Raw genomic sequence first — 14844 nt, forward strand, 5'->3', positions numbered from 1 at the left:
GCTCCCTTTCTTCAGAGCCACATTTGGAAAGATGTGTTTTCTTGCGGGTAGGCGCTTTGTCGACATCAATCATCATTCTGCCGTTTAGGGATTCGGGCATTTTAATGGGGAAAAAAAGTTGTTAATAGTTAATGATTTGGGTGCAGAGAAATCATTTCGCGCAAAGCCTTACTGTAGTTAATTACATTATTTCAGCGCCAGTGCCGATCAATTAGAGCAGAATAGCTCGGCTCTTTGTTCCCTCCTGCTACCAAAACGGTACAATTCCGCATCTTTCGTGAATCAAGATCGTTAATCATTTTGCATGAATACCATCAACGCCAACACACGCACACGCACACACACACGCGCACACACACACACACACACACACACACACACGCACGCACACACCTTAACCCATTGTGTGCCAGGAGCGAAGGCCCTTTGTTCCATGCAGCAGCCACCTCACTGTCCTGGAAGAAATCATCTGTGCTGATGCATCCTGTTATGTTCAAATTAAACCTCTCGATGAAGAGGTTTACTGGACACACTCATCTGCACAGGGTGATTTTCAGGTCAAATAACCAACTTGGATCATAATGGGTAGTTAATTATAATACAGGTTTCTTACATGCGTTTTATAATGAAGCAAAAATAACCTCTGTATTGTATAAATTGTATAACCTAATCACAATCAAAGGTCTGTTTACTTCCAGAAGTGTGACCTTAATAGAAGTAAACAACCCTTTATGACATCTCGGTGTGTATTCAACTCCTGTTTAACCGTGACATGTTGTCAGTTCTGGCATTAAAACCTCATAAAATCCAGACAAATCAGAGCATCAGTCCACTCAGTCATGATGTAAACACAACATGCAGTTCTTCAACAGGGGGCAGCATAGTGCAATTACAGGTCAGTTAATTTTGACCAAAATACCCCTCCTTCCCCTGCCCCCCTCCCTTCTTTCCCCCCCGAATGAATGAGAGTGCCAAACAAAACCTACAGTAATGATGGCCACTGGCTGGAAGATGAAAGTCACTCATGCTGCCCCACCAACCAGATGACATTAGTATATTCTGATTCCACAGAGGCAGCAATGATCATTTACAGGGAGGAGCATACGACCAAACTGCACAGATAATTAAAATTAGGACCCGTGAACCGAATAATATACAATATATATATCTAGGCGAAGGTCTAATGGGGAATCTGTGCGACTAATGTGAAGTTATAACAAAGCGATTGCACATTACAAAACATCTTCTCACTCAGCTCTGGGATCGTGCCCGAGTCTGTGGCACAAACAGCACTGAAAAATCAACAGCTCAACAGTGACCACCCACTTTTTCTGAACAGCCAATTCATTTATTCCATTGACACTTGAGAAAACCCTCACATAAAGAGTTTAAAGCCTGAAAACAAGCTACGAGATGAATCATGACCCTAAAACATTTGATGCGGCGCAAAAATCTGAAGAAAAGACAAAGGTGCAAGACTGTGTACATAACGACCGTAGAGTTCAATGGTAGCAGCGCACTAGCCATTTGCGGGTTGCATTCAACATTTCCATGGTAACGGTGAGCTCCATCAATCAAAGATGATGTTGTTATGCTTAGGACTGTGGGTAGTGTACTTCAACATGGCATACAAACTTGTGTCTTCTACAGGAACATAAATCCTCGTTTCATAATCTCATAGCTTGTGATGAGTCTACCTTTGATGGTAAAAGTGAAAGTCCAGCGTAAAATCATTCCATGGTCTTTTTCAACACTTGCTCACATCAAATCAGCCAACGAGACAGTTTTTTTTTTTCGTGTATGACCTTTTACCGGAGAAATCTGGTAGGGTCGCTAACAGTCAGATGTGGCTAACACTGATTAGCTCGGGGCATTATGGTGAAGGCATTAAATTGGCTTGTTTAACCACTAATACTGCTCCAAATAACACAGACCTTCTACAGTAGCATAATCAGAGTCCTTACACATTAACCAAAGCACCAATGGGCTCCTTCCTTTTGAATTGCATTTGGTAATTGACTTGAATGGACTTCATTACGAGAGGAGCTGCTACCGAGGCCAGTAGGTAAGTCTTTCAAAACACTCTTTAATAAACTCCAGGTTCACTAACTACGTTGTTTGTGCTTCGTTGCATGTCTAGGGACTCTGATCATGCTACTGCAGAGGTTTGCTGTTATCATGAGAAGTATTAGTGGTTAAAAAAACATTAATACCTTCACCGTGCTGCCCCGAGCTAATCAGTGTTAGCCACATCCAGAATTTCACTTTAAGACATTATGGCTAATAATCAAAATCCTGATCCAGAATATGAATGGGATTTTCACGTCTATAACCTCACTGTTCAAGGGATTATTAGTAGTTCCCTAGGAAAATTGTTTTGATTTTTTTCTTGCTTTTTATGTCAACCCGCCAGATACAATTAAATAAAAAAGTAAAGAAGTACAATAGTAAATAAAACACTTACTGACACATAACATCCCAACGACATGGGTAGTGTTCGGTGATGCAGGAATCATCACAACCACACTGAGAGTTGTGAACTCTTGTTTTCTTCAGTGAAGTATGAAAAGCTGTGAAATAGAATGATAGAGTGATGCTGCTGCTTCCTTCACTCGTACAACTATTCAGGTTATGTTCATGTCTGAAAGTCACATCTCGAGTCAGTTTTGCTTTTCCACATGGTAAACGCACACGCCTGCTGGGGCTGCAAGAGTTAACAAAGAAAACTATTGTCCTGTGGGTGGGTCACTGTGATAAAAATGGACAGTGTTACCTTTAGCTGTAACTTTACTTGAAACCACTCAGCTGTTGCTTGAGGTATGAAATCACCCTGAAACATCAATAACAACATAGAATAACCTTTTGACAGTCATCCAAGTGCCACAGTGATCCAAGCTCAGTGTTAGGACTCATCTTGTCCTTTTCTGTTCTTGTTATATCCACACATCTGGAAAGCTCATTTCACGGAGAGGGATATGTATCAGCTGCTGCTCATGTAAGATAAGATAAGCTAGGATGCACCATTATTGATCTTGCGTCTGGAAATTCAGTTGTTGCAGCAGTACAACAGAAACACCAGAAGTAAATACAGATACATCAAATATAGAAAGATGCAGAAATAAGCGATAAGAGGTAAATAAACTAAACTGCAATAGAGTGAAATAGGAACCACACCATAGCATTTTGAGACAAATGACAAGTGACAGTGGCGTGTTTCGTAAGTAATCAGTGGAAACCAGACGAAGTAATACAGCTCAATGTTTGTTTATATCTATATTATGAAACATAATGAAATGCAGTCCAACATGTAAACATAATATAATATAGTATGCAGAGGTTATGATATAATAAAGGACATGACAGTATGAGGTGCAGTAGTGTTACAATAACACAACAGTATAAAGTAGAAGTATAGTGAGCAATTTAACATAGCATAACTAAGTGTAAGATATAATATGTCTAATAATACAACAGTGTAGCATAGATTAGAATAAATAATACATATTATATGGTATCAATAAAATATGATGTCAGATTCAAAGTATCTTTATTCAAAGAGTGTCCCGGCCGAGACAGGCAGCAGCACAAGTAACACCATTTCAGACAGAACACAAACACATAACGATTAAATGGGGGGAAAAAAGTCAGAAGTAAGTCTTCTAAGATATCAAAACATCATTCAACATTTAAAACATCTACAGCCAGATGCGACAACTTTCAAGTCTTTTAGCATTGCTTTAAATGAGCCCAATAAGACCAACAACCAATAAGAGGGAGCTTCAAACTTAAACGCCAGCGACAATTAGAAGAAATACGTCCTGGGAGAGATGAAAGTAACCTCCTATACTTTTTTGATGGATGTAGGTCCGTTGCTAAGTAGGCAGCAGTGGTAAAAATAAGAATATGCCAGTGGTTGAGTCTGCCGACCATCCAAGACTAGTAATAGTGAGTAATAGCTTCAATATTTGTAAGAAATCTCAGTGCTCCATGGTACATTATATCAAGTATGGCGAGTCATGTAATGATCACTCCAGCACAGAGACGATGGAGCGGGAGAGGTGAGTATTTGGAGTGGAAGCATTATAAAGAACCTATTAGGAGTCTATACATTTACAAGACGTATCTCTACCACAATCCTGTCACACTTTGGCTCTCCATCAGGGAGAGAAGGGATCCAGATTGTGATTCCCCAGAGGGAATATGAGGCAGCCGTCGAAACAGTCGGCTCACTGTGCGACTGATCCTGTGATGAAGTGGGCAGCTCAGGAATGTGGAAGCGGCCCTCTTGAAACAATGATAACACGAGTGACTGGTGTTCTAATTAAAACTTGCAGGGGGAGGCTGCAAGAACTCACTGACTCGGAAGGTGCACGTCTATTTTTAAGGGATCTAATAAGAAAGCACTACCTTTCGTATACGGAGTGATAAAAGCAGAACAAAAGCACGATCCGGCGAGCTCTGATGTTTAAGAGACCATTTCTCTCTGTTCTGTGTGTTCAGCAGGTTAGTTTGAAATAGTATTGACTGCTCATTGGATTTTCACCCCGGAGCCCCCATTCAGCTGGTGCAAAATATGAATTTTATGATGAAACATTAATAATGTATGTAATCGCCAATTCTTTTTTTTTGCAAGCAAGGGCAGATTGTGCCAGCAGATTCCTGTGTTGCTGCAGTCCAACTGAAATATTCATGGCCATATTATTTCTTAATTTGCTTGTGACTAAGAGGGATTAATACTCATCCATTAACTAAAGCTAATTCTGCGGACGCCTCGAGGTTGCATGAGAATATTGGACAAGGAAGCGAGATTAGCAGTGGAATGATGCATAACAGCGGCGGGGTGGCTATGGCCCCGCAAATCGATTTAGGAATCACACTGGTTAAGTGATTGTTGTGTAAGTGTTTTTTTTTGCCTGACAAGGGGAAAACACAGATCATCAGGAAGAGTGGTGGCTGGCTGAGGAAGACACTTTGGTTTTAATAACCAAATCATATTTCCTACGTGGGCTCATTAGTAATATGAGACTTGCATTTACCATTTTTTGTGCTCAAATGTATTATGCAATGCAAATCAGCTCAGACGTGCCTTTTGCTGAAGTTGGGGGTATGATAATGTGTGATTTATACCATCCCATCCCGCGGAGCTAATCTGCTTCGTGCATTTTGATTATAATCAACACGTTCTGTGCTGTGATCCAGGCCGTGTGCTTTGGCAGACAGAACGAGATGTGTCACATTTGGGGCGAAAACTCATGTTTGACAAGATAAATGAATGATTGATGGTATTATGGAATGCAAAAAGAAACTTCACCCCCCCCCCCCCCCCCCTAATGCATCTGCTCATTTTGCTGGTAATAATTTAAATGTACTATTTGGGCATGTTTTGAATCATTAACATCAGATATGGTGCCTGTAACCCCTAAGGCGGAATCGAGGAGAACACATTCCTGCTGTGAAATACCACAATGTTTTTCTGTGGCTGTCTGGTTATCCTTCGTTCTCTGTTGTTTATTTCATGAGGCAAATTTCAGCAGTGGCCTTGGGAGAGGTGAATGCATTGGGCAGGATTACACAAAACACACACACACACACACACAGGAAAGCTTTCTGCATATTTCCTACACTGCTGCCATGGATAAATCATTACAATGCCTTGCTCAAAGATACTTTAGAAGTGGATATTCCCTCCAACTCTATTTAAGCTGATAATCCAGGCCTCGGCACCACCAAAGGGCCTCAGTAATACTCTTTTCATATGACAACGGCCCCCTCTACCTCTGTGTTTACTGAGCGACATATTGATCACGAAACAAGAATGGGTTTGCAAGGCATCGCCATCGATTGCTGTAATGAAGATGAGTCCTGAATCACTCAGTATGGAAATGGCTCATGTGAATTTGCAACCTGCATTTTTCAGGCCCCCTCTTTTTTTTTTCAACCACACCAGAAAGACAGCTTTCTTTTTGAGCCCAAAGATTACCATGTGTTTTCATTCACAGCCATTAGAGCTCTGTTTGTGATTATGCAAATGAGAAAACATGCAGGAAATTTAATCAGAGCGCAAATTTGATTTCACGTGAAAAATTGCTCGAGGGCGGGGGCTCGATCGCATAATATTAAGCAACCGAATTATGTTCAATATTTGTTTTCACAGTGGGCCTCGACTTGGACACGCCGCAGCTTTATAGGCTTAAAGTTCGCCTTGGTTTGGAGGTTTGAAGTTAACAGCGCCACATAAGGTTTGATTATCCTTTGTTCTCCCAGGAGATGCTGAATGGAAACTGCAGTTAATGGGAAGCATTTCCATATCAGCAGCAAAGCACAACAGCTTGTGTTTATGCATTTTTATTATTGCTGCATCCCTGAACCAAATATCTAAGTGCTCAGTTTTTTGTTCCCCAGCCGAACAGCAAGAAAATGGTGTCTTTGTAATTGCACAAACTCAGAGAATGCCATTGTGCTGTTGTGTGTGCCACTGTAGATAACCGGTGATTAAAGCGAATGTTACTCCAGCAGCATGACAGAATTGAAACTAATAAAGCATGTCAGTCAATAAGGAAGGTGGGTCTGTTTATCAGGCTCAGAGATGTAGAACAAACAAATGTCATTTAGCTACTGAAAGAGAGCGGCTCGCCTTAGTCGCCCTGTAACATGAATTTCTCAAGGTAATGACAAAAGGGCTCTTGTAGGTCTTTCATAATAGACTCCGTAAACAATAGCTGTCAGTGCAGAGGTGTCTATTGTGTTTAGACCCCATTACAACTTGAATCAGTCTACATGCACATCTAGGCAGAAGCAAATAAGGCTTCGTGATTTTCCTCAACTACAAAAAAAAAAAACAAGATTCTGAATAAGTACAAGTGAAGAGAAAAGGTGCATGTTTTCCCCAGAGAGCTGTAGTGAATTTCCCAAAAATTATTTTAAGCAAATACCAGAAGCTGAGCGCCTTTCAGTGTGCATAGGGCGTCACTTCAAAGTACAGGTTTGTGGGACATATTGTCTAGCAAGACTTAAGGTATAGCTCACCCCAAAGTCATTCATGAGCCCCACAACCCCCCTAAAATTAAATTCTCCCTTTTGCCACAGTGTCCTTAGTTTCAGGTCAGTCTTTTTAAAAAGGGAACTCATGCATTTTAGTTTTACTGGTCACAAGTTCTAGTCAGCGCGTCTGAAGGAAGCTGTCAGTAACCCTGATGTCAGGGCTATCACAGCCTGGGGCGTAATGTTAAGCCAGCCTTAAACTGTGGTATTTTTAAAAAGGTAGTGGTCTTTTGGGAGGGAAACCCATATAAGGTGTTTAAGCTGCTTTGATTTTGAACTTTAAGTACTAACCAGTGGAGCACCCAAAGCAAGTAGAGCATTTTGAAAACCGTTTCTGTAGCAGTGGTCCTTTGGCCAATAGCCAGAACACTTATTAACCTAGGCCTAGAGCCTTAATTTAATAAACACCTTTGCAAATGCCCCATCATCATGAAAGAGCTTTGTTGACTATGCCAGAATACAGTATATTGCATTATACTACAAGTATCAAAAAGCTAATAATTGACACCATTTGATATTTGACTGCTCCTTGTTCAGCACAAACAGGACAATATACTAGAGTTGAAAATAATGCAGTTTTATTTTACCAGTCAACATCTTCTCCACAAAGACATTAAAATACAGTCAGTTTTAACCATAACAGTGCATCTTAGTTAGGAGTCATGAGCCTTGACTTCTACAGGTAGGTTGAGGGTACAATCATATCTCCATACATGCAGTCTTCCTCCAAAGCAAGATTGTAATGGCTTCCACTTCCTCCTTTGTAGGCACTTGTCACAATCTTGAGCCAGCCTTTATCACCCTAAAAACAAAAATTGTCAGGTCATTTTGACATTAAAGCAACTGCACTTCAGTCCAGACTTTTTTTTTTTCAAATGCCAAGTTTAAAAGCAATTGAATCATACAAGGACTGAGGCCCTTAATTAACTATGCGATGACTCACCCATGGCTCTCCCCAGGAGTTGCGCACAATCCAGTACTCTGTGCCATTTTCTATTGTCCAGCCTGCTACAGACACAATGTGGTTGATTTCGGGAGTCTTAACGTACTCAGAGTACAGACCGCCTCTGTATGCGTCGAGCTTTTCCGTGGCCATGATTCCACAGCTGAGGGAATAGGGATTCGAATGATTTAAGGAAAGTTTAGTTTGCCTTTTACGGCCATTGCTAGAACATTTTAAATGATTATCCTTAAACTAAATGCCGTAGGGACATTTTAACTGTTAGTTATTTTGGCAAAAAAGAAACTCACCTGATTGGTCCTCCAGCAAAGATCTCTGCCATCATGTCTTCCCTTCCACTGATTGCGCCGAAGTCCGCCACTTTCCATAGGGTGTAGTTCTTCACTATGTTGCACACCCCGAAAGTTGTGCAAGTCCCACATGCATTGAATGGTTTGCATTCTGAGGGGAAAATTGAAATCTTAGGCTCATGGATGAAAACTTAATGAAATGCATCCTAACCACACACTACGGCTGAGTTTTTTGTACTTACCCTGGTCAATTGCCTGGTAGTTGTTGCAGGTCTCGTCAGGGATCCCATGTTTGTTGGCATACTCCCACACCCCTCCATGATCTCCTCCGTGACAGGTGCCGGATTCAGCACAGTTGAGAACATGTTGGACCGACAGATAAGCAGATGGCCACACTGCTTTCCGCTTGATGTTGATACGATCTACACAAGGCAAAGAAAGGCAATTGTTTTGGGCAAATCTCAATCAAATGATGTGAGAAAGAGGATTCTATCGAGTTAGACAAGATTTGTTGCATACTATTGTTAAAATATATTGAGTGCAAAGCTACAGGTAGGTTTTAAACCTGTCAGACATGAGGGATATCGATTCTTATCTGACTGCCAGCCAAAAGCAAATGAGAGCAGTTCCAAAATGTCCAAAACCATTCCTTCAACCGACTGCTTATTTTGGTTAAGGTCAGACTGACATTTAATGAAGCTGATGGAATTAAATTGCGGTGCTTAGAGTTGTAAAGTTTTCCAGAAACAAGACTGGGTACTCAGATAACCCAGGGAACTTTTGTATGAAACTCTGTAATTATACAGCCATTAAGAGTGACAGCAACAGGCTTGCCATTTCTGACCATAACATTTGCATTGCCAGTAAAGGACGGTCAGAAGAGGTTTCCAATTTTTGAAACAGAGGAAGATTCTTGCCTGCCATTGCACTGGTGCTGCCATGAGCCCAGCAGGAGCCACAGTACTGAGGGATGTGCTGGTTACGAGTTGTAGAGGCATAGTTGACTCCGTTCACATTTCTCCAGTCCCAGGCCTTGGGCAGCTGAGCGAGACCCAGAAGTTCATAGACACGAGCCGTGGTTCTGAGAGAGAGAGAGAAGATTGTAGTTCTAAGTCATTTTGCAAAAGAGATTAGAGCAGCAGGTTCACACTGACAGGGCTTCTCCAAGTTTCTGAAATACATTAGAAATATTAAGATGGTGGCTGATGCAAAAATCTCAATGTCACAAATGAGAATGATCACTTGTCTATTGGTATTTCAACCAATTCCAAAATCAATTCTAGCTAAATACTTAAATAGTGCCTGACAGGACGAGATTACTACTTGTGCAAAGTTGAGCAAAACCTCCTGTGTACCAGTCAGAATCCTCACTGCTATTTTAAACCACCTGTAACACAATAAGCCTGTTCAGGGCAGTACAAACCTGTGTGCAGTTAAGGATTAAAACTTAGATAAGAGCTGAAGATCATTCAGAAGCCTTTTTAAGATCAATTTGCAGCAGCTCAAGAGTGGGATTTATCTTCATCACAACAAGCACCAAAAAGTTATTAGAAACAGTCCAAAATGTCTTCAGATACAGAGAAGGCTTTCTGGTTCATACATTTTTAACAAACCTCACAGCGAGCTGGACATAGATAATGTAACAGATGAGAAAACTCAGAAAGCTGCAGCCAAAACTGGAAAGGCAACTTACTTCACCCCAAAATCCGGTTTCCTGGGCACCGGCTTGTAACAACTCGGCCTGTCTGCATAAAAGTGTTTTGCTGAAACAGCAAGTGTCAGGAGCATAAAACCGAAGATGACAAAGGGAGACATGTTGAGCTGCTACTGAACAGCCAACTTTGGTTTGGTACAAATACCCTCACGCATTAACCAACAGAGAGAGAAACACCTGCTGTGAGTCATCAAGCTAATCAGCCTTCATTGATCTCACCTGGGATTTGGTTTAGTGAAGTGTGTTGGGGAGAAAGTGAATGGACACGTTCTGTCAAGGTCAGATTATCTGGAAAGCACGAGCTAGCTGGTTAACTAATAGATTGGCACCACACTTTTCGATTTAGCGTTTAATGACTGGTGATGACTGCTTGTGCGGATCAAACGTGCCTGCCAACACTTAATGCTGGGAGACAACTAAATGTCCCAATGACGTAAAGCTTTATGTGTGAAGATGTGAAATAGATTACTTGAAATTAAATGATATTCAGAAATAGGACCCTCAATCTCTTGATTAGTCTTTTAATGATTCAACATGATGTCATTTTAAATGTCAGAAAAAGCAAAGTAGTGGGAGAACAATGTTATCTTTCAGCAACAAGTGCTGCACGCAGTCAGGCGTCAAAAGCCATTCTTTAAGAAAGGGGCAAAGAATGAAACTGCCTCTAATTAAAAAAAAGCATCAGATGAAAACTGAAATTGTTCGTCCTGGCACTTTGATCTTTTTCAATTATTCATTCATCTTCAACCGCTTGTCCCTGTCGGGGTCGCGGGGGGCTGGAGCCGATCCCAGCTGACATCGGACGTGAGGCGGGGTACACCCTGGACAGGACGCCAGTCTATCACAGGACACATAGAGACGAACAAACATTCACACCTACGGGCAATTTAGAGTTATCAATTAACCGAATACGGGCACGTCTTTGGACTGTGGGAGGAAACTGGAGAACCCGGAGAAAACCCCCGCAAACACGGGGAGAACATGCAAATTCCACATAGACGGGCCCCAGCCAGGATTTGAACCAGGAACCCTCTCGCTGTGAGGCGACAGTTGCTAACAACCACATTTTGATTGTGTTTTTGGCCATAATATCCTGCATATATTACGTATGTGTGAAATCTACTTCATGTCTTCTGCTGCAGGATTAAAGGTGCCATATGATGCTCATTTTTAGGTTCATATTTCTATTTTGGGTTTCCACTAGAACATGTTTACATGCATTGGAGTTCAAAAAACACAATATTTTTCTCATAGTGTCTGTCTGAACATACCTGAAACACAGTTTTAGCGTCTCTTTAAGCCCCCTACCGAAAAAAAAGCCCAGTCTGCTCTGATTGGTTAACATTTGCGGGTCTTCTGCATCTGCGCTTTCAGTGTCTCTGCACCTTCTTTGCAGCTGGGGAACGACTCTACCTATAGTTTAGTTTTGACATCACAACCACACAGAAGTAAGGGCTGTACGGTATGGTTGGTATAATTTGAAGCATAGCCAGTAATATATATCGGTTTATTGATTGATCTTGGAATTTCTATAGAAATACTTTGGAATTATTGTACAATTACTGTACTGAAGTATTTATTTAAGTATTTAAGTATATATGAAGAGCTCTTTTCCAAAACGAGATAAAAGCCAATTTTTTTAAAAATGAGTTTGAGCCACTTTATTGTATACAGAACCTTTTCACTGCTTCATCAATGTTTCTGCCAAATCTCTATATTTCCTTGTTTAAAATGGTCTCAAGATGCAGTCCAGCGCCAAACCTATTTTTAGCCTAAATGCCATACGTCCTCTCGACCAATCAGAATTCAGCGAGCGTTCTATGCGATCCAACATGGCGGCGCTCTGAAGCGGGAGAGTTTTTTGTGTCGTCCGTCCGTTCAACATGTTCAGACTGAGCCAATAAACCATTTTGACAAGATAAACTGAATATTAACCAAATGTGTGGGTCTGGGTAAGAAATGTCATTTTCCTGAAAACTATTAAAATGGATTTATAGCGTTTTGGAAAAGAGCTCCTCATATAGAGTTAATGCTACTTTATACATCTACTCCACTACACTTCATTTGGAAATATTCTACTTTTTACTCCACTACATTTAAGCGTCTTTGAGTAGTGAGACAGTGAGAAAAGTGCTATAAAAACTGGTCCATTGTTATTAATACTTCATTCATCTGATAACTTCAGTTACTAGTTACTTTACCAATTATGATTTTTGCTTTTTGCTTCACACTGATGAATGATATAATGAATTAATGAATGAATGCTTTATTTCAAACATATGAGAAAAAAAATTACACTTGAAGCACGAGTCATTAAAACCCCTTTGTATGTTTGAAAAGGAGCAGGAAGAAGCATTAGCTTATTAATTCCTACCCCTTCTCCACTTAGCACCTAGTACTATAGGTTTTCTTACTTCCTGTGTATCCTGTTTCTTTTTTGTTGTTGTTGTTGTTGTTGTTGTTTGTGTTTTTAATACGCTCAACAAAACAAACAATTACCAACAAACAACACAAAAACCGCTCGTGTAAAAATAAATAAATGACAAGTAAGGCAAAAAGTGAGAACCCTAGTGTTTGTCAGACCCCTCTTCTTCCCTGTACCTTGTAAACACCGCCCGTTTGTACTGTTGTTTGAATTTGCTCATGGTTGGACGTTGTCTGAGCTGATGAACATGTGTTGCAGAGTAAACACACAGGCTTCACAGTGACGATGGAAGTAAAAGCACTACAGATTGCCTCTCATTAGACAGTAACATGTTATAGTAACTGTGATTGAAGACTGAGCTTCAGATACATCTCTAGTTCAAATCTCCAGTAGTATGAGCAGGACCACATCAACTCTCCATGAATGCAGTTTTTGGTTGAGACTTTAACTCTATATTGACGAATAAGCACCTCTTCAAAAGCAGTTTTTTTAAAGTTATATTGATGCATTGATCCCTGACAGAAGCTCATCATTATGTTGCCTCGTTCCCACATTTCACTCTGTCTATTTGTCTGTGCTCTTACAGCCTCTGTGATAACAAAGACTTTATCGGGCTTCACTGTGAAACTGCAAACAGAGCATGATACTAATTGACTGCCTGCTATCCTCTTCCATCTGCAGGGATATAGAGCCATATTTAATGCTTTGATTAAAATCTAATCCCTCCATGTGAGCCAGAGATGAAAGTCATTTTCGTGTAATGGAGACTATTAATATTTAGATATAGAAGGGAAACCAGATCCCAGATTTGCAATCAGCTGGAGGATGGTAAATGATATTTAAGGCTGCCAGTGAGCTTGAAACCAAAGCCAGCAATGCAAATAAGCTCAACTCCTTTCCAGTTATCATTTTTCTTCCTCCTCGCCTATAAAAGTATGTTTTTCATACCTATCATATCATATATTTCGTATCAATTCTCTTTCTCGGATAACAAATCGTGTTATTTGCCATGTTTCACTAAAAATGAACCTCTTCTGACTCTTCTCATCACGATGCCACTTCACCTGATAGACTACAATATGTAATTCACAGGGACTCTGCTGTCCCCGTCCCTTTTGTGGACTTCTGGTCGGGGGCTGTTTAGCATGGTTAGTTCCACTGAAGGGGAATCTTCATGCTGCACTGCAGTGATAACGGTGATATTTTAGACAGTAGGGTGCTTCCAATGTGCCCCAGGCTAAACCCCACCTAACACCTTTGGGATGAATTTGAACGCTGACTGTGAGCCAGGCCTTATCGCCCACCATCAGTATTGGACCTCACTAATGTTCTTGTGGCTGAATGGGAGCAAATCCCTGCAGCCAGGTCCCAAACTTTTGTGGAAAGCCTTTAAAACCAGAAGAGTGGTGGCTGCTATACTGCAGCAGATATGTAGAGAGAAATTGAAAGCATTGGAGGTTCAAGCTTTCAAAAGGTCTAAGCTTTTCATGTGATCATGCTATTGATGCAACTGAATCAGCTGTTGTTTCCTGGCGACCTCCACTTCACACTGGTGGGGGTTTGAGAACACTGAAAGCTTGAAACTGCAGATATTCTGCCGTCTTCTTTTGAAGGATGTATGGATCAAACGTCCACATCAAATGTCCACATATGCATGAAGTATAGAAAACGTATTCTTCATGTTGAAATGAGCATATTTCTATGAATGTATGGTATGGAAATCTCAAATGAATGTTTTTATTCTGCTGTTTCATCTGACCGGCTCCCTCGGCTTGAATCAGAAAGTACTCGACATGTGTACAAATAAAAAAGGACAAAAATACCAACACGTCAGATCCGAGTTAATCGATGACTCATTCACTGACATGATGGTTCGTTACCAGAGCCATCAGTGTGTTATTTTCATGATTGGCGTCGTTAGCTGCCTTCACAAGCGTGTCCCCGTCCTCATTAACGTCAACGGCATCATTTGTGCACTCGCGAGCCAGCTGATTGATTTGTGTACGGGAGGACATGTTGTGTGTGTTACGTTTGTGGGACCATGAACACATAACTGCTGGTAGAGCGTGTGCGTGTGCGTGTGCGTGTGCGTGTGCGTGTGTGTGTGTGTGTCTGTGTGCGTGCGTGCGTGCGTGCGTGTGTGCGTGTGTGCGTGCGTGTGTTTGTGTGCATGTGGGGGAGATAATATCTGTGCTCAGCGGTCTCAGTGAAACACAGAGGTCAGTGTCTCTGGCATTTCCTCGGGAGGATATCTCGCCCCCACATATTCTCCTCTCACCTGTCAGCTGTCATGAAGGAGCGACCGTCAGATAACTGGACACTTCACTCACCGGAGCAGCCGGAGGCAGGTTCATGCAGGAAGCTCAAATCCATTTTTTTCACACACTGTATTGATAAAGAAGAAAAACAGGTG

At 41.2% G+C, this 14844-nt stretch overlaps 1 protein-coding gene across 1 annotated transcript; it reads right to left on the reverse strand.

Annotated features, from left to right (window-relative positions):
* Positions 1-7717: 7717 nt before the first annotated feature.
* On the reverse strand, positions 7718-10107 carry LOC310947938 (cathepsin Z-like; the record flags this gene model as incomplete). The annotated part of the gene is made up of 6 exons (XM_083914922.1): positions 7718-7843; positions 7985-8147; positions 8293-8443; positions 8535-8714; positions 9210-9373; positions 9986-10107. 6 exons carry the CDS (start codon positions 10105-10107, stop codon positions 7718-7720), a joined length of 906 nt encoding a protein of 301 aa, XP_083771048.1.
* Positions 10108-14844: the final 4737 nt, after the last annotated feature.

Source organism: Echiichthys vipera (genome assembly GCF_963691815.1).
Source record: "Echiichthys vipera genome assembly, chromosome: 6".
NCBI classification, from domain to species: Eukaryota; Metazoa; Chordata; class Actinopteri; order Perciformes; family Trachinidae; genus Echiichthys; species Echiichthys vipera.